At 42.8% G+C, this 27,653-nt stretch overlaps 1 protein-coding gene across 1 annotated transcript in view; it reads right to left on the bottom strand.

The window, feature by feature from the left end:
* Window positions 1–27,653, bottom strand: part of PPIP5K2 (diphosphoinositol pentakisphosphate kinase 2) — a 60,433-nt gene that overhangs the window by 31,095 nt on the left and 1,685 nt on the right. Inside the window, exons 2-9 of the mRNA XM_054178958.1 lie at window positions 19,981–20,372; window positions 18,392–18,587; window positions 17,627–17,717; window positions 6,915–7,000; window positions 5,216–5,370; window positions 4,740–4,841; window positions 2,023–2,184; window positions 860–981 (exon numbers count right to left, since the gene is read on the bottom strand). Coding sequence (XP_054034933.1) covers window positions 860–981; window positions 2,023–2,184; window positions 4,740–4,841; window positions 5,216–5,370; window positions 6,915–7,000; window positions 17,627–17,717; window positions 18,392–18,587; window positions 19,981–20,124 — 1,058 coding nt within the window. The 5' untranslated portion in view covers window positions 20,125–20,372. The remainder of the gene's footprint in view (window positions 1–859; window positions 982–2,022; window positions 2,185–4,739; window positions 4,842–5,215; window positions 5,371–6,914; window positions 7,001–17,626; window positions 17,718–18,391; window positions 18,588–19,980; window positions 20,373–27,653) is intronic.

The raw sequence follows: 27,653 nt of genomic DNA, 5'->3' as shown, positions 1-27,653 counted from the left end.
GAAAATACCACCTTTGTCCTGTCTCCCTCTGGGGCCTCAAGGACTTTGGGGCTCCAAGGAATAGAGCATAGGGGAAAAAAAATGACGCAATAGGTTTTTTTCATACAATTTAATAGTTAAAAGTTGAATAGAGAGAAATCAAAACAGGTCTGACAATTGTAACGCCAACTCACAAGAACTACAATTGTCATCTATGATTTCAGATTAGCTCTTCCTCCATTTAATATAATTCCAGACCATTTGATAATGAAGAAAACCATGTTGCATCTCATCAGTGCAACCTTACTATAAAGCCAGTTTAACTGGCCAAAACAAGATCAGCCTACTTTGAGGACAACACTTCATTCTGTATGAATCCTTGTTTTATTTTTCTTTGCTGTCAGTAGCACAGGGAAGATGCAATGACAAGTGACACTTTGATGCTACATCAGTTTGGATCTACCTGTACGAAATCTGCAAATGTCCTTCAGAAATGTACAATATCCTTCAGATCAAAAATAATGTACATTATTAGCAAGTGTTACTGTCCAGTGGTGCTTCTCTACTTGCAGAAAAAACCAAACCTTGACTACTTTAAAAACATAATCTGGATTACAAAATACTTGTTCCACTATCTTTAAGTGTTCAAAAAGCACCCCAAGTCAGATGTTTTGGATGATTTTAGGAATAAGGAATTAATTTAGGATTTATTTATTGATTTAGCCTTGTTTATGGCAATTTATTACTTAATTTAATAACTTATTTTATGTGCTATTTCATTTAAAATAATTAATTTAGGATTAAGGAAGTAGCACATAAACTATAGTCACAGACAAGAGCGAACAAGCAAAACTCCTGAAATAAAATAGTAAACTCTTACCCCAGTATTTTAGCACAATCATCATAGTATTTCATGGAGTTTTTCACAAAACTGAAGCCATTCACATCACACACATAGGACTGTCCATTAGCACGCAGCAAATCAAAGCCACAAACTGTTTGCTGTTTTTAAGAATAAAAGTTCAAGTCATCGATCACCTTCCTTAGGATTTCTTATCCTAAATAAACTTTAAATTTTAACATAGTATTAATGCAAATGCATGACAAAAATATGACAGATTTCATACTTAGTACCTTTTACCATTCCTACATATCTCTCTCAGTATCAGTGCCGAAAGTCATATTCTCATGCATGAACTTCTTATTTAAGACTTCGAGCATAGCAACAACAGGCCTACAAATTCCACATTTTGACAGTGGTTTCCCACTACACATAATTTTTGAGGCTGGTAGGTAAGAAATGACAATACATCAATAAAAACAGTTTTTGTCCAAATTTAAATTTGACAGGATAGTTTTGACATTGACATAATACTGACTTTATTAGTGTAAGATATTTCAACAGATTACTTTTTCACATCTCAAAGCCCATTTTGCTGACTGATAGAGATCCATGCTCGACAAGCTCCAGAATGTCATCATAGTTACATACAGATAATGAGACAGATTGCAAGACAGTCTTTTAATAGAGACAAGTGAAAGAAGGGTAAAAGATTGAAGTTTTAAACAATGAATTTTAAAACTAAACAAAAATGTCAGTGATCAAATACTTCAAACAAGGACCTACTCATGCTAGTACCAAATTAACATTTAATTGGGCTCAATGTAAATACTAGTTTAAAAAAATCTACAAAAACAGGACTACTGAAACTGTATTTTGTCAGCTTGGAAACCATTAACAAAATGTGTGAACCTGTTATACATGAAACAGTTACACTGTGGACTAGCAAAGCATAATAGCAACATCTGAATTAAGTAAACTTATGCAGCATAAGCAACCCATACAGAACTTCAGTCTGACAAAGCAAGAACTCTTCTAGATTAAAAAAAGATGTGATGTGGAAGCCTAATGTTTCACCTTCCTACAAATTCTGCAGCAATTATCACTGCTAGCTCAGTTCACTAAAACCTTACAGAACTTTAATGTTATCAGCAATTAATTAACACTAAACATTTGATCAAGCAGGAAAGTAATCTGCTTACTTTAAAGGCAAGGCACACTTTCCAAGCAATTAACTTCTCTCTTGCATTTAGGATGACTGGATACCTTACTTCTTTTCCTTCACTATCGCGTTCTACCTTGCCATCCAGAGCTGGAGATTTCCGGGCTTCAGCATGAGCATAGTCTGGACCTACTGTGTATACCTTTGTTGAAAAACAGGAGCTCGTGATTCAGTGTAACTACATATATGCATACACTTATCTAAATTTATCTCATGTGATAACAACTTCAAAAGAACACCCATTATTTACTGACAACCTAGGATAAAGCTAGAGGAGAAAACACATACTAGAAGAAACTTGGAAGCACCCCTCAAAAATGGGCTACTGTCACTCATATTAAAAACAAAACTCTAAGCTTTCATTAAAAAAAGCATTCATCTAAACCAGGTAACTGGAAATGCTTCCTGTTTAGTCACTTCAGGCAATAGAATGAGTTTGAAGTCCACAGATGCACCCTGATGACTACACTAGAAATAGTCAAAACAGTCCTCAGCCTGCGAGTCATCTGCATCTCTCCAGGTAGAAGGAAATTTTTCTTCTTGGAAACAGTCTTTAAAGCCCTTACAAAGATGTCTCTCTAAACTCAGATTATGTATGTATTGTTAAGTGTTGCATAGTATAATCAACTTTTCATTAGTATAGCTCATGAAAATATAGCAAATTTAAAACAGGGAATTTGTCCAAGAACATAAAATAAGCATTGCCTTCATGTAACACTAAGTGGAAGAAATTGACAGCAGTTGATAAAGGCTCTCTCTGTCTTACGATTGGATTAGATCATACACTTTGTAAACCTCAACATTTTGTCTGAATATAGTTATAGATGGGATCCATCCTAGGGTGCTAAGAGAACTGGCAAATGTGCTGGCCAAGCCGCTCTCCATCATTTTTCAACAGTCCTGACTCACTGGAGAGGTCCCAGATGACTGGAAGCTGGCCAACATGATGCTCATCACAAGAAGGGCCGGAAGGAGGAACCAGGGAATTATAGGCCTGTCAGGATGACCTCAGTGCCAGGCAAGATTATGGAACAGGTCATCTTGAGTGCAATCACACAGCACTTACAGGATGGCCAAGGCATCAGGCCCAGCCAACATGGATTTAGGAAGGGCAGGTCCTGCCTGACCAACCTGATCTCCTTCTATGATCAGGTAACCCACCTGGCGGATGTGGGGAAGGCTGTGGATGTAGTCTACCTGGACTTCAGCAAGGCCTTTGACTCCCTCCACCATATCAAACTCCTAGCCAAGCTGTCAGCCCATGGCTTGGACAGCAGCACTCTGCCCTGAGTCAAGAACTGGCTGAAACAGCCAAGCCCAGAGAGTGGTGGTGAATGGTGCCACATCCAGCTGGCAGCCAGTCACTAGTGGTGTCTCTCAGGGGACAGATGGGCAAAGTCCAACGGCATGAGATTTAACACATACAAGTGCCAGGTTCTATACATTGGCCACAACAACCCCACGCAATACTGCAGGCTGGGGTCAGAGCGGCTGGAGAGTGGCCAGGCAGAAAGGGACCTGGGGGCACTGGTTGATAATAGGCTGAACATGAGCCAGCAGGGTGCCCAGATGGCCAAGAAGGCAAATGGCATCCTGGCCTGTGTCAGGAACAGTGTGCCCAGCAGGAGCAGGGAAGTCATTCTGCCCCTGTACTCTGCACTGGTCAGGCCACACCTTGAGTCCTGTAGCCAGTTCTGGGCCCTTCAGTTTAGGAAAGATGTTGAATTGCTGGAATGTGTCCAGAGGAGGGCAACAAAGCTGGTGAGGGGTTTGGAGCACAATCCCTGTGAGGAGACACTGAGAGCTGGGGTTGCTTAGCCCAGAGAAGAGGAGGCTCAGAGGAGACCTTATTGCTGTCTACAACTACCTGAAGGGAGGTTGTAGCCAGGTGGGGGTTGGTCTCTTCTCCCAGCAACCACAAACAAAATAAGAGGACACAGTCTCAAGCTGTGCCAGGGGAGGTTTAGGCTAGTTAGGAAGAAGTTCTTCACAGAAAGAGTGATTGGCCATTGGAGTCACCATCACTGGAAGTGTTTAAGAAGAGACTGGATGAGGCACTTGGTGCCGTGGTTTAGTTGATTAGATAGTGTTGGGTGATGGGTTGGACTTCATGATCTCAAAGGTCTTTTCCAACCTGGTTAATTCTATTCTACCTGTCATGCATATTGTACATTTGTTACATTTTTTGTAATGCTCTTAAAACACCCAGAACTAAAGCAAAGGGAAAGAAAGCAATCTTTATACATGGCTGGCTTAATACCTAATCTCTTATCGCTGTGTTTTAGCATTTTTCAACGCTACCTAATCTTTACATCTATTAAGCAAATAAATGAACAAAAATTGCAAATAATTAGATATGAGCGATGCAGATGTCTTTGTAACCTTCAGACAGAATACCTAGCAACTTCTGTTTACTTAGGAAAGTATATGCTGTCTGGCATTAATGCAACACAAAAAAGGAAAGACAATGTATTTTGTAATAAGACTCCAGCACTTGATTATACCAACATAAGTCAAGCTGCTCTACATTACAGTACTGTGTTTACCTAAGGAATTAAGTTATTTTTTTTATGAACCAAATAAAAACTTCATTAAAATTAATCCCTGACACAATTATACACTTTAATCTTTAAAAGAAACAAGCTCTTCGGGCATTTGATTGTTCTAAACACAAGCAGGAATGTGCAGTTGTCATACCTTCACATCAGTGCCATCTGTAGGCATGAATTCCTCATAAATATAGGAGCCAGTTTTTCTCACACTGCTCTCAGGGGAATAAACGCTGCTTCTGCTGCCAATCTGAAATTAATATTTGTCTGTTAAAAAAATCACTAGGCTACCGTCTGAGATACTTTAAAACTGCTGAAAACAACACATGTATACTGAGAAAATACTTCCTGTACCAAGGAAAAGCAAGCAGCTTTTGCATACTCAAAAAGGATTTTCCTAAGCCTAAAAGCACGCTGACAGCATATGCTTCTTTTACCTATGGGAATATGCAGTGACTGACAATCCACTGTGAGAAACAAGGGTCTTCTTTCAATCTGCATTACCCTGAAATTAATTTCTCTAATCTGCCACTACTCATAGACAAGCAGGACATGATAAAACATATGGATAGGGTAGAATTACTCTGCAATTCTGTTAGGCCTCTGCAACTACAATACCCTCACCTTCCGAAAGAGCCTCTGGCTTCCACCCCCAGCAGATGTTGGATAATAAATGTAAACATTGTGGTCCTCAGCACTAACTGGCTTTTCAACAAAAGGCTTTTGAAAGATTTCTCCATTCACTTCCACATGATCTTCTCCTTCAATCAAGTTGCATTCTGAAGAAACAGTGCAAACAACAGAGATACAATAATATATTCATGAAATGTATCAATGAATTCATTAAATCATTACATTTGGGACAACACTGTACCATGAAATGAAAAGACTGTATTAGATTTTTGGTTCACTAATTTGTTACTTACTGCACAAAGTCAGATGATAATATGCTGAACACATCTGCTATACCACATATGTTTCATGCTACTTTAACACTGTGTTCCAGGATTTCTGCTGACTCCCTTAATTTCAAACAGGAAATTGTCTCCTACAGATGTGTAAGCTTGCATGGGTTGTCTTTTTTTGGAAATGTTTTGAAGACAGGGTAGGGCTGTTTGTCTCTTTATTCAGTACCTTTCTTTGAAGTATCAGGATGGTAGATGGGACGTGAACATGGTGTGGGGCCAGATGCAACAGTACTTTTAATAGGTGGAGAATTGTCTCACACTGTGCTTGATGAACCTTGCAGAGAACATTAGGTTCCTCTAAAATCAAGAATCTCATTATTACAGTAGGCTGTATGCAGCAGCTTTTGTAGCATAAATGACTCCTTTACCGCCTAGATTATGTGTTTTACCTAAAATTCCCTATCTCTGAAGAGCTACACTGAAGTAATAATACTGTAGTACTATTTTTCTTATCTCCTATTCTATTGTCTTAAGGTATCCTTGCAATATCCTTCTGTTGCTGTAAGTCTTCATTTTCATGGAATCATAGAATCACAGAACTGTTTGAGTTGGACCTCCTCCAGCTCTTTTCTAGGCTGAACAGACCCAGCTCCCTCAGCCCATCCTCGTAAGAGAAGTGCTCTAGCCCTCTGATCATCTTTGCAGTCCTCCCCTGGACCCTCTCCAACAGATTCATGCCCTTCTTGTGTTGGGGGGTCCAGGTGTGGACACACTACTCCAGCTGAAGTCTCCCAAGAGCTGTGTAGAGGGGCAGAATCACCTCCCTTGACCTGCCAGCCTCTGTAACAGTCCAATGATGGGTAATTTGGCAGGACATGAACTCCCTTGTGTTCCAGCTTCTCTACAGGTATCAGAGAGATGGAAGGCAGCTGAGCTTAACTCCCAAGTGACACCCAACTGGATCTTTAATATGACTAATTTAACATTCTTGAACAGAACTAAGACTCAACTTTGTTAGTGCATGTGGGCTAAAACATCACACCACTACACCAGGTAAACAATATCCACAGCCTTTCCCTCATCCACCAGGCAGGTCATCTCGTCACAGAAGGAGATCAGGTTTGTCAGGCAGGACCTGCCCTTCATAAACCCATGCTGACTGGGCCTGATCACCTGGTTGTCCTGTATATGGTGTATAATGGCACTCATGATGATCTTCTCAATAACCATCCCTGGCACCAAAGTCACACTGACAGTTTTTTATGATTGCTGAACAGTCCTTAAATAGCCTCAATACCTTTTCTGTTTGAACTATTGACCCCCCCAGTCAATACAGGTTAATTCATAATTTAAATACTAGAAGAGACATCATTTTCTGCATCAATAAATCTTAGTCATCAGTCATCAGTTTTTACCTTGGGGATTGTTTGGATCACGGTTCAGAACTGCATAGCGAGGAAGTAAAATGCCTTCAGCTTTCAGAATACCATACACTTCTCTCCTGGAAGAAAAAAAGTTGCATAATAAGATAGCAAATCCTGTCAACATTGGTATTTTACAGTCCAAGATTAAGAAAGGAGAAAATACATGCAAATATTTCTTTTACAAATCTCGTAAGATTATATGTGTAAGTCATTAATATAATCCTTTATAGATCACAGACACAGCTGTATCTTTGCAGTGATCACATCAATATAATTAAAAATGTCATTTGCTATGCCAGTCCTGTTCTTTCCATTCTAGCACTGCAACAAGGGAAACCCAACTTATCCCACTCAATTCAATGCTAGTGCCAGCAATAGATGACTGGAGTCTCAAGAGAGATCACAGGTCAGCAGGACAGCAGTTGAAACGCCACACCAAGGGATTCCAGTCACTCTAGCCAGTAAACAAGATTCACTGGGGGCACAACTTAAATGCTTCTACGCAAACACACAAATTTGATCAATGGGCCAATGTTAATGTGATGAACTTCAGCAAGGCCAAATGCCAGGTCTTGAACTTGGGTCACAACAACCCTGAACAACAGTACAGACCTGGGGAAGTATGGCTGGAAAGCTGTCTGGCAGAAAGGGACCTGGGGCTTCTAATTGATGGGCAACTGAATATGAGCAAGCAGTGTGCCCAGGTGGCCAAGAAAGCCAATGGCATTGTGGCCTGCATTAGAAACACTGTGCCCAGCAGGAGTAGGAAGGCGATTGTCCCCTTGTACTCAACTCTGGTAAGGCCACATCTTGAGTATTGTGTCCAGTTTTGGGCACCTCCATACAAGAGAGATGCTGAGGTACTGGAACAAGTGCAGAGGTGGGCAAAAAAGCTGGTGAAGGGCCTGGAAAATAATCTTATGAGGAGCAACTGAAGGAGCTGGGGCTGTTTACTTTGAAAAAGAGGAGGCTGAGGGGAGACCTCATTGTTGTCTACAACTACCTGAAAAGACGTTGTAGAGAGGCTGGTGCTGGTCTCTTCTCACAGGTAATTAGTGATTAGCCTCAAGCTATGACTGGGTAGGTTTAGACTGGACATTAGCAAAAAAAATTTTCACAGAGAGTAGTCAGGCATTGGAATGTGCTGCCCAGACAGATGGTTGAGTCACCAACCCTGGATGTGTTTAAAGGCTGTTTGGATGTGCTGCCTGGGGATATAGTTCACGAGGTGAACTTTGTAGAGTAGGGTTATCAGTTGGACTTGACGATCCTGAGGGCCTTTTCCAACCCGAATGCTTCTGTGATTTCTGTGAAATGAGCTAGAGGCATGTGCCTGCCTGCAGGGCCATCCTACTGGCATCACAGAGATAAAGAAAAGGAGAAGAAAAGGAGAAGGGTTATAGTTGTTGGGGACTCTCTCCTGGGGGGTACTGAGGGAACCATATGTCGTCCCGACCCATCCCATAGGGAGGTCTGCTCCCTATCCGGGGCGTGGGTAAGGGACATTGCAAGGAGAATCCCAAAGCTGATCCAGCCCTCTGACTATTATGCTCTGCTGGTAATACAGGCTGGGAGTGATGAGATTGACAAGAAGGGCACCAGGGCGATTAAGAAGGAGTTCAGGGCCCTAGGACAATTGATTGATGGGGCAAGACCTCAAGTGGTGCTCTGCTCAGTTCCCTCAGTGGCAGGGGTGTACACTGAGAGGAACGGGAGAACCCATACCATCAACAATTGGCTCAGGGGGTGGTGCCAGCAGCGGAACTTTGGTTTCTTCGATCATGGGACAACTTTTACTGCACCTGACCTGCTGGGTCCTGAGTTGGCAGGGCTCATTAGGAGGGCTTTAAACTAGGTCTGAAGGGGGTGGGTGAGGATATCAGTCCCTCTGCAGAGGAAAGACTAGGGCACAAGGTAGGGTCAATTGAGAATTTGAGAGCCCAGCTGCAGTGCATGTACACCAATGCACGCAGCCTGGGCAATAAGCAAGAGGAGCTGGAGGTCTGGTCCACCAGGGTGACTATGATATAGTCACCATCTCAGAAATTTGGTGGGATAACATGCACGATTGGAGTGCTGCACTGGGGGGTTACAGGCTCTTTAGGAGGGATAGGCGAGGGAGAAGAGGAGGAGGGGTGGCTCTGTATATTAGGGAATCACTTTCTGCCACAGAACTTGAGGTGGAAGATGCGGGAATTGAGAGCCTGTGGGTTAAAATCAGGGGACAGCCTACTAAATCTGACATCCTGGTGGGAGTCTGTTATAAACCACCCAACCAGGATGAGGAGGCTGATGAATTATTCTACAAACATCTGGAGGCTGTCTCAAGATCATCAGATCTTGTCCTTGTTGGCGACTTCAACCTGCCAGGTATCTCCTGGAAACTTAATTCAGCAGAGAGGAGGCAGTCCAGAAGATTCCTGGAGTGCATGGAGGACTGCTTCCTGACACAGCTGTTAAGTGAGCCTACCAGGGGTCAGGCCCTGCTTGACCTGCTGTTCTCCAATAGAGAAGGGCTGGTGTGAGATGTGAGAGTCCTAGCACTAGAGTTGGCAGGGCTCATTAGGAGGGCTTTAAACTAGGTCTGAAGGGGGTGGGGGAAGACATCGGTCCCTCTGCAGAGGTAAGAGTAGGGCACAAGGTAGGGTCAATTGAGAGCTCAGGAGCCCAGCTGCAGTGCATGTACACCAATGCACGCAGCCTAGGCAATAAGCAAGATGAGCTGGAGGTCCTAATCCACCAGGGCAACTATGATATAGTTGCCATCTCAGAAACATGGTGGGACAACAGGCACGATTGGAGTGCTACACTGGGGGGCTACAGGCTCTTTAGGAGGGATAGGCGAGGGAGGAGAGGAGGAGGGGTGGCTTTGTATATTAGGGAGACACTTTCTGCCTCAGAACTCGAGGTGGAAGATGAGGGAATTGAGAGCCTGTGGGTTAAAATCAGAGGGCAGCCCAACAAATCTGACATCCTGGTTGGAGTCTGTTATAGACCACCCAACCAGGATGAGGAGGCTGATGAATTATTCTATAAACAACTGGAGGCTGTTTCAAGATCATCAGATCTTGTCCTCGTGGGGGACTTCAACCTGCCGGATATCTGCTGGGAACTTAATTCAGCAGAGAGAAGGCAGTCCAGAAGATTCCTGGAGCGGATGGAGGATTGCTTCCTGACGCAGCTGTTGAGTGAGCCTACCAGGGGACAGGCTCTGCTTGACTTGCTGCTCTCCAATAGGGAAGGGCTAGTAGGAGGTGTGACCGTGGGAGGCTGCCTAGGGTGCAGTGACCATGAGATAGTGAAGTTTTCAATATGCAGGGAGATAGGGAGGAGAACCAACAGAACCTTCACCTTGGACTTCCGGAGGGCAAACTTTAGCCTCTTTAAGAAACTTATTTGTAAAGTTCCCTGGGTACCAACCCTCAAGAACCAAGGGGTCCAGGAGGGTTGGACCTACTTCAAACAGGAGCTCTTGAAGGCACAGGAACTGGCGGTCCCCATGTGCCGAAAGATGAGCCGGCGGGGAAGGCGACCGGCCAGGATGAGCAAGCAGCTCCTGAAGGATTTAAGGGAAAAAAAGAGGCTGTATCACCTTTGGAAGGAGGGGAAGGCTTCTCGAGGTATGTTTAAGGAAGTGGTTAGACTATGTAGGAATAAAATTAGAGAGGCAAAGGCCCAGTTGGAACTGAAACTGGCCACCTCTGTGAAAGATAATAAAAAGCAATTTTACAAATATATCAATGCTAAAAAGAAGGGCAAGAAGAACCTCCACTCCTTACTGGACCTGGAGTGGAACATGGTGACCAAAGATGAGGAAAAGGCTGAGGTCCTGAACACCTTCTTTGCCTCAATGTTTAACAGCAAGGTAGGAGTCCAGGATGAGTGGCCTCCTGAGCTGGGTAATAGGGTCGGGGAGCAGTGTAATGCCCCAGAAATCCATGAGGAATTAGTCCGGGACCTGCTGAGCCACTTGGACACCCATAAGTCCGTGGGACCGGATGGGATCCATCCTAGGGTGCTGAGAGAGCTGGCAGATGAGCTGGCCAAGCCGCTCTCCATCAATTTCCACCAGTCCTGGCTCACTGGAGAGGTCCCAGATGACTGGAAACTGGCCAATGTGGTCCCCATCCACAAGAAGGGACGGATGGAGGAACCTGGAAACTACAGGCCAGTCAGCCTGACCTCAGTGCCAGGGAAAGTGATGGAGCAGATTATCCTGGCGGCAATAACTGCGCACCTGAAGGATGGCCAAGGGCTCAGGTCCAGCCAACATGGATTTAGGAAGGGCAGGTCCTGCCTCTCCAACCTGATCTCCTTCTATGATCAGGTGACCCGTCTGGTGGATGTGGGGAGGCCTGTGGATGTAGTCTATCTGGACTTCAGCAAGGCCTTTGACACCGTCCCCCACAGTAAACTGCTGGCTAAGCTGTCAGCTTGTGGTTTGGACCACAACATTCTGTGCTGGGTTAGGAACTGGCTGGAGGGCCGAGCCCAGAGAGTGGTGGTGAATGGTGCCACATCCGGCTGGCGGCCAGTCACCAGTGGCGTCCCCCAGGGATCAGTGCTGGGCCCCATCCTCTTTAACATCTTCATTGATGATCTGGATGAGGGGGTTGAGTCAGTCATCAGCAAGTTTGCAGATGACACCAAGTTGGGAACAGATGTTAGTCAGTTAGAGGGTAGAAAGGCTCTGCAGAGGGACCTTGACCGACTGGACAGATGGGCAGAGTCCAATGGCATGGCATTTAACAAGTCCAAGTGCTGGGTGCTGCACTTTGGCCACGGCAACCCCATGCAGAGCTACAGGGTGGGGTCAGAGTGGCTGGAGAGCTGCCAAACAGAGAGGGACCTGGGGGTGCTGATTGACACCCGCCTAAACATGAGCCAGCAGTGTGCCCAGGTGGCCAAGAAGGCCAATGGCATCCTGGCCTGTATTAGGAATAGTGTGGCCAGCAGGAGCAGGGAGGTCATTGTGCCCCTGTACTCTGCATTGGTTAGGCCACACCTTGAGTACTGTGTCCAGTTCTGGGCCCCTCAGTTTAGGAAGGACATCGAGACACTTGAACGTGTCCAGAGAAGGGCAACAAGGCTGGGGAGAGGCCTTGAGCACAAGCCCTATGAGGAGAGGCTGAGGGAGCTGGGATTGTTTAGCCTGGAGAAGAGAAGGATCAGAGGCGACCTCATCGCCCTCTACAACTACCTGAAAGGTGGTTGTAGACAGGAGCGGGTTGGTCTCTTCTGCCAGGCAACCAGCACCAGAACAAGGGGACACAGTCTCAAGTTGTGCCAGGGGAGGTTTAGACTCGAGGTGAGGAGAAAGTTCTTCACTGAGCGAGTCATTTGTCATTGGAATGGGCTGCCCAGGGAGGTGGTGGAGTCGCCATCCCTGGAGGTGTTCAAGGGGAGATTGGACGTGGCACTTGGTGCTATGATCTAGTTGTGAGGTCTGTTGGAACAGGTTGGACTTGATGATCCTTGGGGTCTCTTCCAACCTTAGTTACTGTGATACTGTGACGGTGGGAGGCTGCCTAGGGTGTAATGACCACGAGATAGTGAAGTTTTCAATATGCAGAGAGATAGGGAGGAGCACCAACAGAACCTTCACCTTGAGCTTCCAGAGGGCAAACTTCAGCCTCTTTAAGAAACTTATTTGTAAAGTTCCCTGGGTAGCAACCCTCATCAACCAAGGGGTCCAGGAGGGTTGGACCTACTTCAAACAGGAGCTCTTGAAGGCACAGGAACTGGCAGTTCCCATGTGCCGAAAGATGAGCCGGCGGGGAAGGCGACCGGCCTGGATGGGCAAGCAGCTCCTGGAGGATTTAAGAGGGAAAAAAGAGGCTGTATCACCTTTGGAAAGAGGGGAAGGCTTCTCGAGGTATGTTCAAGGAAGTTGTTAGATTATGGAGGAATAAAATTAGAGAGGCAAAGGCCCAGTTGGAACTGAAGCTGAACACGTCTGTGAAAGACAATAAAAAGCATTTTTACAAATATATCAACACTAAGAAGAAGGGCAAGAAGAACCTCCACTCCTTATCGGACCTGGAGGGGAACACTGTGACTGAAGATGAGGAAAAGGCTGAGGTCCTGAACACCTTCTTTGCCTCAATGTTTAACAGCAAGGCGGGAGTTCAGGACGAGTGGCCTCCTGAGCTGGGCAATGGGGTCAGGGAGCAGTGTGATGCCCCGGAAATCCATGAGGAATTCAGGACCTGCTGATCCACTTGGACACTCACAAGTCCATGGGACAGGATGGGATCCATCCTAGGGTGCTGAGAGAGCTGGCAGATGAGCTGGCCAGGCCGCCCTCCATCATTTTCCTCCGGTCCTGGTTCACCAGTGAGGTCCGAGATGACTGAAAACTGGCCAATGTGGTCCCCATCCACAAGAAGAGTCGGATGGAGGAACCTGGAAGCTACAGGCCAGCCAGCCTGACCTCAGTGCCAGGGAAAGTGATGGAGCAGATTATCCTGGCGGCAATAACTGCGCACCTGAAGGATGGCCAAGGGCTCAGGTCCAGCCAACATGGATTTAGGAAGGGCAGGTCCTGCCTCTCCAACCTGATCTCCTTCTATGATCAGGTGACCCGTCTGGTGGACGTGGGGAGGCCTGTGGATGTAGTCTACCTGGACTTCAGCAAGGCCTTTGACACCATCCCCCACAGCAAACTGCTGGCTAAGCTGTCAGCTTGTGGCTTGGACCGCAACACTCTGTGGTGGGTTAGGAACTGGCTGGAGGGCCGAGCCCAGAGAGTGGTGGTGAATGGTGCCACATCCAGCTGGCGGCCAGTCACTAGTGGCGTCCCCCAGAGATCAGTACTGGGCCCCATCCTCTTTAACATCTTCATTGATGATCTGGATGAGGGGGTTGAGTCAGTCATCAGGAAATTTGCAGATGACACCAAGTTAGGAGCAGATGTTGGTCAGTTAGAGGGTAGAAAGGCTCTGCAGAGGGACCTCGACCAACTGAACAGATGGGCAGAGTCCAATGGCATGGCATTTAACAAGTCCAAGTGCCAGGTGCTGCACTTTGGCCATGGCAACCCCATGCAGAGCTACAGGCTAGGGTCAGAGTGGCTGGAGAGCAGCCAAACAGAAATGGACCTGGGGTGCTGATTGACAGCTGCCTAAACATGAACCAGCAGTGTGCCCAGGTGGCCAAGAAGGCCAATGGCATCCTGGTCTGCATTAGGAATAGTGTGGCCAGCAGGAGCAGGGAGGTCATTGTGCCCCTGTACTCTGCGTTGGTTAGGCCACACCTTGAGTACTGTGTCCAGTTCTGGGCCCCTCAGTTTAAGAAGGACATCGAGACACTTGAACATGTCCAGAGAAGGGCAACAAGGCTGGGGAGAGGCCTTGAGCACAGCCCTGTGAGGAGAGACTGAGGGAGCTGGGATTGTTTAGCCTGGAGAAGAGGAGACTCAGGGGTGACCTCATTGCCCTCTTCAACTACCTCAAAGGTGGTTGTGGCCAGGAAAGGGTTGTTCTCTTCTCCCAGGCTACCAGCACCAGAATAAGGGGACACAGTCTCAAGCTGCGCCAGGAGAGGTTTAGACTCGAGGTGAGGAGAAAGTTCTTCACTGAGCGAGTCATTCGTCATTGGAATGGGCTGCCCAGGGAGGTGGTGGAGTCACCATCCATGGAGGTGTTCAAGAGGTCTGTGGAGACAGGTTGGACTCTATGATCCTCGAGGTCTCTTCCAACCTTAGTTATACTGTGATACACAGTAAGATGTCTCTTATGACTGGAGTGTTGGAATGCAAGGATACCGGCTTTTCAGGAATGACAGGCTATGGAGAAGAGCAAAGGATTTCACCTTGTATGTCCATGACCAGCAGGAATGAATGTATCTCTGCCTGGGGATGGAGGGAGCTGACTGAGAGCTTAGGGTCAGGACAGCAGGGACAGGTGACTTTATAGTGATTTCCTGCTACAGGAAGTCAATCAGAAAGACCAAGTAGATGAGGCCCTCCATAGACAGATAGGACTGCCTCACATTCACCCCCCCATCATCAAGGACTTCAGCCACTCTGATATCTGTTGGAGGGACAATACAGCAGGACATAAGCAACCCAAGAGGTTCCTGGAATGCCTTGATGCCTTCCTTCACCAAGTGATAGAAGTGCTGATGAGGAGAGGTGCTGTGCTGAACTTTGTATTTACCAACAAATAGTGGCTGGCAGGGAACAAAGTTCAAGGGGAGCATTGGTTGCAGTGATCATGAAATGGAGCAGTTCAAGATTCTTAGGGCAATAAGGAGGGGGCACAGTAATCGCTGCACTTCATGAGATCAGACTTTGGACTCTTCAGGGGCCTACTTGATAAGAGTACCATGGGATGAAGTCCTGGAGGAAGAGGGGCTTAAGAAAGCTGATAAATATTCAAGAATCACCTCCTCAAAGCTTAGGAGCAATGCATCCCAACAAGAAGGAAGTCAGGGAAAAATGCCAGAAGGTATGCATGGATGAAAAAGAAGATCCTGAAACAAACACAAAAAGGAAGCCTGCATAGGGCAGAAGCAATGACAGATAACCTGGGAGGAACACAAACTGCCAGCAGCAGCCCCCAGAAATCAGGTTAGGAAAGCCAAAGCCCTGAAAATTATATCTGGCCAGGGACATCAAGAGCAACAAGAAAAACGTCTACAGATATGCCAATGACAAAAGGTAAGGCTAGGGTAGATCTAGGCCATTTCCAAAACTAAATGGGAGACCTAGTTACCTGGGATATGGAGAAGACTGAGGTACTCAGCAATTATATTTTTTGGCCTCAGTCTTCATTGGCAAGGGCTTCAGGCACAAGTCCCAAGCAACAGAATATAAAGGCAGGAACTGGAAGAATGCAGAACTGCCAGCTGTATGAGAAGATCAGGTTTGAGACCATCTAAGGAACCTGAAGGGGGCACAACTCCATGGGACCTGATGAGATGCACCTGTGGGTCCTGAGGTAACCAGCAGATGAAGCTGCTAAGCCACTATCCATCATATCTGAGAAGTCATGTCAGTCTGGTGAAGTTCCCATTGACAGGAAAAAGGGAGTAGTAACTAATTTTTTTGAATGGAGAAAAAGAAAGACCAAGAAGCAAGATCATGGAGTGGATCCTCCTGGAAGCCATGCTAGGGTACATAGAAAATAAAGAGATGACTAGTCACAGCCATCATGTCAGTGTTCACTAAGAGCAAAGCATGCTTGACAAAATCGGTGGCCACCTACAATGAGGTTACATCATTGGTGGGTAAGAGAACAGCCAATAATGTCATCTAATGTTGCAGATGCTGTTCTGCAAACAAAGGTAGTTGGTGGGATGCATGCAGAGCACATGATCCTCTAGCGAGCAAGTCAGACGCTGCAAAGAATAAAAACAGTATGCCTGAGGAAAACATCCTGCAGAAGCCAGCCTCCTGACATGCTGGTACCATTTACTGGGGGATGATTTTGGCTTATATACAGGGGTGGGTTTTGTTGGTTGAATGAAAAGATAAGAAAGGGTATTTAAACAGCTACTTTCAGCAACAGAGGTAGATTGGGGATAAAGATACTGCTAGGGATATATTTGGGACTTACACTTCTGACTCTCTGACACTCTAAACTCTGTGATGCTGGGGATTCTGCAATGCTGTAATAAAGGAGTTCTGAGATTCTCTACTCTCTGCATTTCTGGAATTCCACTGTGGAGCAGTAATGGTGTTCATGCCTCACTCATCATGCAAATGGCCTCCCAGTAATAAGGGAGTTACTACAGTCTAACTGGACTTTTGCAAAATATTTGACACCATCCTGTACAACATCCTTGGAGGCAGGAATCTGACAACTGGATCATGTGGTGGATAAGGAATTAGCTGGATGGTCACACTCAAAAAGTTGCAGTTGATGGCTTGACATGTGAGTGTAGACCAGTTATGAGTGGCATTCCACAGGGGTTGGTATTTGGTTCAGAGCTGTTTAACATCTGTATTGGAAAGTGGGATTGAGTGCACCCTTGGCGAGTTTGTTGAAGACATCAAGCTGCATGGTGTGGCATAGTTGACAAGCTGGAGGGAAGGGATGCCATCCAGAGATACCTTGACAGGCTTGAGAAATGGGTTTCTGCAAACCTCATGAAGTTCAACAAGGACAAGCGTTATCTTATTAAAGATTACTAACATGAATGGTTGAAAAAATTTATACAGGACAGCAACCAAAGTCTTTTCTATATTCAGAAGGCTCCAATGTTTATGTACTTTGCTTGCTATTGTTTTGTTAATATTTGCTATACATGAATGAGGCTCCAAAAGAAAATTCTTTCTGAATAACCATGTAATCTTTGAATACCAACAACTCCTGTAAGTATTCACTTAACAGGAAAATGCATAGTCTTTTATAAGTCATAAGTTCTTTAATTATAGGAGGTTTTACAGTTGCTATACATAACTATGCTATACACATTTTAAGTTATTTTTTTTATTTGCTAAGCTTTGAAGAAATGTGCTACCAAATTTCTACCTTGCCAAATCTTCAAATGTCTCAATACAAAAGATGTAAATGAAAAAACCCACACCTAAAGACATATCCCAGACACCTATGCATACATTAACAAAACATAAGATGTACTGTAATTTTATTTAGAAAAAGTTCTGTATATTGCACAGTAGTCTATGCAGGGACAACAGATTCTCAGTCTCCACCTTAAAAGTAGTTTGCTGTTTACAGGTACTTAGTGTTACTTACCTGTCTTGTATGTGATACTGCATATTCAAGTCATTGATTATGAATGGATTCCTGAGTTTTGCATAGGCAACTGCTTTGTCCAGTGGAAATCCTAAAATAATTAAGGCAATTAAATTAAAACTGCAAGACAACACCAGTAAACAGCTTGGAATCTTCATATCCAGGCTTTAGAGCACAACCAGAGATAATGTTTAAGTAGGGGGATGCTCCCTCAAATACTGACATACACAACATCAGCTTAAGATCATGAATCTACAAGCTAAGGTCAGCATAGGCTGCCTAAAGTAGTGGTCCTGTTTTCAACACACTCCTCCTTGCTTCATGTGCCCTATACTTCTGTAAGGCCAGCACTATTGCTTTTATTGCCTCTGCTTGAAAATATGATTTTTAACTTCAGCCTATTCATCTTTAGTTAACTGCCCAGCCCCATAAAGCACCTTAGCAAAGATACATCAACAAGTGTCCAGACTCCCAACATTTGATCGAAAAAGCAGCATGCCTTCACAGATACTGCATCAATTAATTATTAAATCACCATTTCCACTGGCTACACATTTATCAGTGGAATAGGTATTTTAAATACAATGTCAGATAGGCCTTTCTCAAGTAATGAAAATATTCCAAAAGTAAGTTGTATTGTATTAACCCAGAAAAATTAATTGCTTCCCAGGGAAGTCAATAAAACAAGACACACAAAAAAAATATATCCCCAAGTCAGTTAAAATACTCAGATGTCAAAAATATTTATAGTATTATGAGATTTACCTTTAGAATGAAAAGAAATGAGACAGTCACATAAAGGCCAGTTTTCTACTGGCTCATTCAAAACAATATCCTCTTCAAATATTACCACAGTTATGTACTTAAACATGGAGAGGCGTTCAAGAATTTCTTTCATTGGTTTTGACTTAGATTTCTTAGCCATTGAACAAATCCCAACTGCGATTTGTCTTTCTGGTGGCTGAAGAGGGGGAGGAAAGCAATTATTAAGTTTTTCTCAGAACAGAACAGGGGTTTACCATCAGAAGACATTTTCTATTAGAATTTTGCACTACCTTTGATTAAGTGTTCAAACAGTTATATTGCTAGCAGGTAACAAAATGCACCACTAACAGTGTGCTGCACTGCATCCATATGAAAAGTGTCCCAGAAAGCTAAACCATTCAATAGCTTTACAATAATTCTGTGACTATTGTTTTAGGACCAAATTTTTAAGACCAAAATCTAAGTCAGAAATGTCAATTCTGAATTAAATCATACCTATCATTTACTCTGAAATTATCTACTTTTTAAACTCTCTAATTTTTCTGTATCTACTTACTAGTCACAAAGCATCTCATCCTATTAATATTATAAACCAATTAAGAAAAGGAAAACTAGTAAACCAGAAAATATAATGTTCTTCTATATATTCTTTCATGTTCTAAGCCTTAAAGAATTTCCTAAGTGCAACAGCCCATGTCCTGCTCTATTTAAAAAGAACCAAAAAATCCCTGCACAGCAATCCTTTATTTCAGCCTTCCCTTGCTAAAATACACTGAATGAATTGAGCTGTCTAAGCTGCTAGTTCTGCACCACTTCTCTGCATTTCCAAGTTAATCATGATGAAGTCTTTTATTAACACTTCTTTGTATTTAAATTTTTTAGACAAGCTTAAAATCAGCATATTTAATCTGACTATTCCTGAAAATAAACCATTACAGCAAAATACAGCTAAAAAAATTGGAACAACAAGATGACTCATGTATAATACAATTAAAAGTTTGCCTTAAAATTAAAAATAGATAATCACAACGCTAAAATATAATCCAGAACACTCTGAGTGGATAATAAACTACACTGTAACTCAAGATTAATTTAATATGCACCTTTTATACACCAAGACAAGGAAGAGGAATGATAACATGTCAGATCTTCATGAAAATAACAATAGGGGGAAAAAAAGAAACGTTAAGTCTGATCAAACTCATAAATCAAAAGTGAACTCTGCAGCAGCTGACAATACACAGAAAAACTCTTGATATTTTTTGCTACTAATTATCCTAATAAATAAAACAAAGGCATAAGCCATCAAGCTCATTCTCAGAATCCAAATCAAGTCTGCAAAGCTGACATATCAACATCACCTGCTCTGTATTAAGGTCAAGCACATCCACTTTGAAGTTCAAGGTATACTCACTTTTCAAGTGCACTGCATTTACAAATATAACTGACATATCATTGTCTGAATATGAACAATTTCCCAACACAGAACGTAATTTCAGTATTATAATTCTGTGATCTAATGCTATTTTAAGGGAAAATAATACTAGAAAACACACAGAACACTACACACATGCTCCTATGGTACATACAGAGTCATATTCTTCCTCCTCTTCTTCTCCATGATCATAGAAGTGTTCGTAATCTGTAGATCTGGCTGAATCAAATAATTCTTCTCCATCTTCTCCACCCACAAAGAATCTAGGAGGATCACTCTCTGTTGCATTAACAGACATGGTTACAAGATTGGGAAAAATCTATGCAGAAATTGCAGCCAGTTTGGAAGCTGAGATACTGGGCATGTTTCCTTCTGTCTTGCAAACACAAGTCCCCTGCTCGGGGATGTTATTTGTGTAGTACTGCCACTGTGATGACGTCTGCCAGACACTGTTTAACTGGTATCATCTGCTCATTATTGGTTTTCTGCTCCAAGAAGCCCACAATAGGTTACTGCTTCCCTGAGATCATATCATAACTGATTAACCTAAAAAGAAATATGTAAACAACAAAAAAAAACCCCACATTTTATAAGGACATACAAAAATAAACCTTTCTGATTTATAAAAGGTGTTTGGAAATTTACATACCTCAGAGAAAAGCACAAGAAATAGATCTAATAGTATTCTTAAATACTATTCTTAAATCTATTCTTTCAAAAACAGTGAATCCTCAGTGCAAAAGCAGAACACATGCCAGCTTGACATTTGTTTATTTATTTTCAACGAAAACCTGTTTTATTTTCATACTGAAAAATTAGTATTTACGGAGATGTACACTACCATTGCTTTTGGTCAAAAGTACTTCTAAGCACTAATATACCAATGAAGTGACCATATATTGCGTTCTACTAACCAGTCATGAAAATAAAATTTAGGCCAAATAGCTGCTATACAGAAACAGGCTCAAAGCTCAGTATTCTGCTGTTTCAACTGAGTAACTGTTCCTGCTCTATGTTGTGCATGAGTTTATACCATTAACTATAATCCACTATTAGTACTTAGAATATTGATAAGCAGCTACTTGTTTAGAAGTTCAGTTACATGTTTCAGGTTGTTTATTAGTCAGATCATTATGCAATTGCCATTCAACAATGATGCTTCAGCAGAACTGAATGTGTTTTTAAGTATCTGCCAAAATTATTTTGGCTGTTCTATGAACTAAGTGAAGCAACAGTAAATTCCCAAAGGTGAGCAATGATTTAGCTTCCTGTGAAAAAGCATGGTAAACAGGGTAAAAGTTACTCAGAAAAAAATCTGCCCTGAGTCAAAGAGCAATAGGATAAGTTTGGGTAAACAATACAGCTGTTCCAGATCCTGAAGCTGAAGAACAAACAACTGACATATAATGATCCTGGAATGACAGAGAAATTTCTTAAATATATTTTTTATGTATTTGCTCTCCTTCAATTCCACTGATGAAAAATTACTTTCTCTTAGAATGTGAAACTTCAGCCATTTTGTCCTTCAAGTGACAAGAATAAAACGAAACTTCAAACACCTAATTCATCTTGCTTACATGAGAGTGAGTAATTAGGTACTGAAATAAACCATTCCTGTTTATGACATGGTGAAGAAAGCAAGTTTTCCAAGTCCTATTTCTAGCAAGCTTCAAAAAAGCAGAGATTATTATCAATATATACTGGCAACTAAGAGAGAATTTTAATATTGTATTTAAACCAAAAATACCCATAAGCTTGAAAATTAAGTTTAACAGATCTTGCACCAGCTTCTCCCCTCCCTCTACCCAAATTCTGTAAACTGGAAACAAGTACATCAACAGCTTTTTAAAACCTAACATTTTTTCATAAAGGAAAACTAACCACTTGAGCAGATAAGCATAAGGTCACCAAATGAGAGGTGTTAAGCTTTTTTTATCTGTCTCTGTAGTGCACTTTGTGAGAGCAGCAGAAGTTGTGAATTTTGTGCACAATTAATGAATGGTTATTTTGAGGATCTCTGGCACAACCCAAGTCTCTCTAACCCATTATTTCTAAAGGAAGCAGAAACTATACAAATAACAACTGAAGGGAAAATACAACCTATTTGTCTCCAAATGACACAAAGATATAACCTGACAAGCTTAATTCCCTAACAAACCTATATGAAATTCAGTGGTTTTCTACCTTTCTAACTCATGAATTTGGAGAGTATTGGTGTTAGACTCATTAGACAGTGAAGACTAGAAGATTACATGCATGTCTACCATGGAAGATTGCAATGCAAGCAAGACAAAACCCAGAGCTTTGTGTTGAAATAGACACTGACCCATTTCCAAAGAGATAGTATCAACACTAATTGGGCAACAATAGTCTACCGTGCAATGACCCGTCCAGATAAAAATTAATTAGACTATGTTCCCTTCAAACCTCTGATGTTAACACAAGGCTTCCGTTCTACAGCTTTAAGATAACAAAATATTATATCCCCTCATTTTGAAAAACCACAATTTAGCTAATAAAAGACTTCCAAACAAATGTGTGGCCTGCTCATTACACCTGTCCTAAAACCTCCTATTCATGACCAACAAATGATAAAACTTGATTAAAAGGAAAAAAACACCTGCTTAAACAGTAAATCCACTAATTTTACATTCTCATGTTAAAAGAAACTCATCTGCACATTTACTTAGTACCTTACACTTACTAGTGGAAGGTGTATAAAATAATATAAAAAATGACACACAGACAAGCTCAACATTAACATACAAACAGGGCTGTACACAAATCATAGCTTTCAGTAGCCTGCTAAGCAATTCCCGTCCAGTGTTCACTCCAGCAGCGTACTACAGACTTTTTTTAACACAGTATTTCTCCACTTCCATAAGTATATTATATAAGAATTCCACAAGTATATTCTAAAAGAATAATCCAGAACTCCTCACTGAGTGTTAACAGAGAGTTTTTCTGTCCTCATTCCACACATTTCATCACCTCAGGCATCCAACCGTGGTGCTTCCCAGATATACTTAGAGCATAAAGATAAGCATTCCAGTAACTGCCACCACAAAATCAGCTCAACATAGCAGCAGTGGTCTGAAGAGCCATGTAAAAGGGGTTCAAAGTTTTAACAGCCACGTTCCAAATACCAATAAGAACACATACAACTCCCATATAAACAGATGGATTTCACTGGTGTTTCTTCTGTGCCACTACAGCTATCAGAAAAACAAATATACACTGCCTGTACTGCATTCTAGTGAAAACTAAAGGAAAAAATAGAGCAAAAATGCTGCTCAACTGTTAAGTGTAAAAACAATATATAATGCATTAAACAGCTGTAAAATATTTTTAAATCGCAAACCACTCAGGAAAATACTTTTGGAGATGCCATTGTAACAAAAGAACTACCAACCACTTTGTGACATTCACACTGTGGATTTCAACAGCTACCTGTTCAAGAACTGTAAGCGATGCTCATTCTGTTACATGATACTCTACGTGCGCTAAGAGATTATTAATTGTTTAGCTTAAATAAATTCAAATTGAGTGATTCATAAGTTATAATATTGTGTTATTTAGTATGCTATTTGCTGAGCTTTATTTAATGTGAGTTGTAAATTGCTGAAGCCTTAGGCCACATGTCATCTCCCATGGGAGGGACCCCACAGTGGGACGGAGGAAGAGCATGAGGAGAAAGGAGCTGCATAAACAAAGTGCTATGAACTGCCCACAGTTCCCATTCTCCATCTCCCCTGTAGTATTTACGGGAATGAAGTAGAAGAGTTGAGAGTGAAGCTGAGCCAGGGAAAAAGGAGTGAGGGAAAGGTTTTTGTTTATTTATTATTATTATCCTATTCTGTTTCATTGCCAATACACTAAATTAATTTCCCCAAATAGTGTCTGTCTTGCCCATGACAATAGCTGTTATGTGATCTCCTTGTCCTTATCTCAACAGACAAACTTTTTGTCACATTTCCTCCCCCTACCCTGTTGAAGGAAGAAGAGTGATAGAGTGGCTTGGTAGGCACCTGGTAGCCAGCAAAGGTCATAGTATCTTATAATCCTATAATTGTGTCAGTTGGCAAAGAGCTTTCAGATCATCAAGTCCAATTGTTAACCTAGCACTACCAAGTCACCACTAAACCATGTCCCTGAGCACCATGACTAAAATACCTCCAGGTACGGCAACTCAACCACATCCCTGAGCAACCTATTCCACCAAAGAATTTTTTCCAAATATACAATATAAACCTCCCCGGGCACAACTTGAGGCTGTTTCTTCTAGTCCTATTGTTTGTTACTTGGGAGAAGAGATCAGCACTCACCCTGCTGCAGCCTGATTTCAGGTAGTTGAAGAGTGATAGATTAGGTCTTCCCTCCCTTTCCTCCAAGCTGAACAACTCCAATTCCTTCAGCTACTCCTCAACAAGACTTGTACTCTAGACCCCTCATCAGCTTCACTAGTCTTCTTCGAACAGTCTGGCAGCTAAATGAATTTCTTGTAGCAAAAAGCCCAGAGCAGTATTCGAGGTACAGCCTCACCAATGCTGAGCACAGGGGAACAATCACATTCCTACTCTTGCTGTACATACTGTTTCTGATCCAGGCCAGGATGTTGTTGTCCATGGCCACCTGGGCACACTGCTGGCTCACACTCAGTTATCTGCCAACCACTATGCCAGATACGTTTCCGTTGGGCAGCCTTCCAGCCACTCTTCCCCAAGCGTTGCAAACAGTTATTATGACCCAAGTACAGGACCTGGGACTTTGCATTGTTGAACCTCACCACTAGCCTTGGCCAACTGATCCAGCATGTCTGGATGCCTCTGAAGATCTTACCTACCCTTAAGCAGATCACAGTCCAGCATAACCTGGTGTTACATGCAAGGTTACTGGTGGTGTACTTGATCCTCTCATCCAGTCTGTTGATAAAGATACTAAGGAGAGCCAGCTCACATACTGAGCTCTGGGGAACAACATTTGTGACTCAATGCCACCTCAGAGGCCCAGCCTTCCAGACAGGTTTGTAAGCCAACAAAGACTATACTCATCCAAGCCACGCGTTGTCAGCTTCTCCAGGACAATGCTATGGGAAACAGTGTCAAAAGCTTCACTAAAGCCCCAGTAGACAATATCCACAGCCTTTCCCTCATCCACTAAGTGGGCCATCTTGCCACAGAAGCACATCAGGTTAGTCAAGCAGGACCTGCTTTTCATAAACCCTTGCTGAGGGCCTACCCTGGTTGTCTGGTATGTACTGCATAACGGCACTCAAGGTGATATGTTCTATAGACCTTCACAGTCCTGAGGTCAGACTCCTTCTGGCCCTTCTTGTAAAGAGTCCCACATCTGCTAACTTCCAGCCAACTGGGACCAGTCTTTCTGGACTCCTTTGCCCTTCAGGACTACCTCCCAAGGGAGTCTGTCAATGAATCTCCTCAACAGGCCAAAGTCTGTGCTCCAGAAGTCCAAGATGGCAGGTCTACTGACCTCCCATCCTTACCACCCCAAGAACTGAAAACTACCATTTCACCATCACTATGCCCAAGACATCCTCCAACTTCACAGCACCCAGAGTCCCTCTCTGTTCACAAACAGCAGGTTTAGCAGGGTGTCTTCTCTGGCTGGCTCACTCCCCAGCTGTGTTAAGAACTTAGCTTACACACTCTCCAGGAACTTCCTATACTGTTTTCTTTCTGCTGTATTGCATTACCAACAGACACCAGGTAAGTTGAAGACCCCCACAAGAAGTGGTAGTGACGGAGACTTCTCTCAGCTGCTTATAGAATACACGTGTCTCTTGATCCTGGCTGGGTGGCCTGTAACAGACTCCTACCATGTTATCCATCTTGTTGATCTTCCCCATAAACGCTCAATGCTACTGTCACCATCATTAAGCTCAAGAGAATCAAAATACTCCCTAACACACAGGGCCGCTGCACTCCTACTCCTTCCTGGTCCATCCTTTACAAAGAGTTTATAGCCGTTCATTGAAGCAATCCAGCTGTGCAAATCATCCCACCATGTTTCCGTGATGGCAACTATATCATAGTTTTCCTGCTTCACAATGGCTTCCAGCTCCTCCTGTTTGTTGCCTGTGCTGCATGCATACATTCATGTAGATTCACTTCAATTCAGCTACTATCTTGTCACCTTCTTGGGAAGGTAAGGAAGGCTTAACTCCTACCTGGCCATTCCCTGGCACTTCTGTGATTACTAGCCCATCAATATACCTTGTGTCTTTGGTACTGCATTGGTACTCCATCCCATACCTTCACTAGGATGGCAGACTGAAGACCCTGGCTAGGATCATGTCCCACAAATACTGATGTGCCACCCTCAGGCTTATTGCTAGCAAGCCTGGTTTTATCCATTCTCCCCTTCAAATTTAGTTTGAAGCTCTTTTGATGAATCATCAGACTACCATAATCCAATTTCACTTTCCTCATGTACCACTTTCTTTCTCTAAAGGTAACTACTGGGTTTCTTTCCACAAGGGAGGGCTCACTGATCTGCATTCCAAGCAGAAGGCTGATGCAAAATCTTACCTGCAAGACATCTATGCTCTCAAGCAACAAGAATCCAGAAATACCCACCTTACTGACATTTCCTACTGGTAACAACTTTTATCAGTGTTCCTTACAGGGGCTTTTACATTTCTTGAAATGCTGTTTGGCTAGGTTAGGCAACTAACTGCATTTGCCTCAATCTTCTCCCAGGGAAGAATTATTTCTCAAGAATTGTACCAAATATTTGTGCCTAAATTAAGTCTTCAATTTGATCCTCCACAATTTAGCCCAGAAGACTAAAAAGAGTTGTACTGTGCCATGCAAATCAAGATTCTGTTAAAAAGTCAGCTTTGCAGCAAGGAAACATAAGCCTCTTAGGTTCTTAATGAATGACATTTCTAGATTTAAAGTACAAACATAAGTTTTCAAACAGTAATTACTTGCTTGGTTTCTCCATGTTCACTTTGTTTCCTAGGAATCATAGTTAAGCAAAGTATTTCCGATCTCAAAGTTAAAGAAATTTTAAATGCATCTTACCAAATTCTTTACATGCAGAATTTGTTTTTTCCCTGATATCCCACCAGCTGAAGTGTGACTTTTCAGCAAGAGTAATGACATTCATTTAAAACTTGTCAGTTTTAGCCCCTAACACTGTATTATCACAAGGCACCTTTCAGCTCTTCAACAATCATCAACTGTATAATGAACCATCCTTCAACAGAGGTGTCAGAATAACCTGAAAGGTCCAGAAAAACCATGTCTGGTAAATATCACTGTCTTCCCTTCAAGATATAAAGGCATTCTTCTTTTAAACTGGCAAACGCTATTACAAACTGACATCAAGCATGCTTTACAAGCCTCTCCTGCCCAGCTACAGAGCAGATAACCTTCATCTTCATTAACCTCTAGGCTCCTTTCTAAATTGAACCTTATCAAACATATCACATAAAGAGACACATTTGTGGCAAGTTTGAGTATTTCAAGAAAGGCTGGTTTCTGCACTTTATAGAGATCCTACTCAAAGATGTCAAAACAGCTTCACCATATTATCATTAAAATATTTTTCCTTCCATTTTGTAGACATGAGAAAGTTTTTGCAAAAAATTATGTACTAAAGCTTCTCGGGCTAAGCCTCTGGAGGTCCGATCTTTTCTAACTACAACTACCAGAAGGATGAAACTCTTCTTCTTCAGAAAGAATCAGCCAATCAGTATAAAAACTCATACTTCCCACATACTGAACCATAGAAGAGGCATATTACTTCAGTCAAATCCTAATGCTAAAACCAGCAAGAATAAATTTATTGATTGAATCAAAG

This window comes from Dryobates pubescens, chromosome Z (assembly GCF_014839835.1).
Source record: "Dryobates pubescens isolate bDryPub1 chromosome Z, bDryPub1.pri, whole genome shotgun sequence".
NCBI lineage: Eukaryota > Metazoa > Chordata > Aves > Piciformes > Picidae > Dryobates > Dryobates pubescens.
This window is presented reverse-complemented; position numbering and strand designations above follow the sequence as displayed.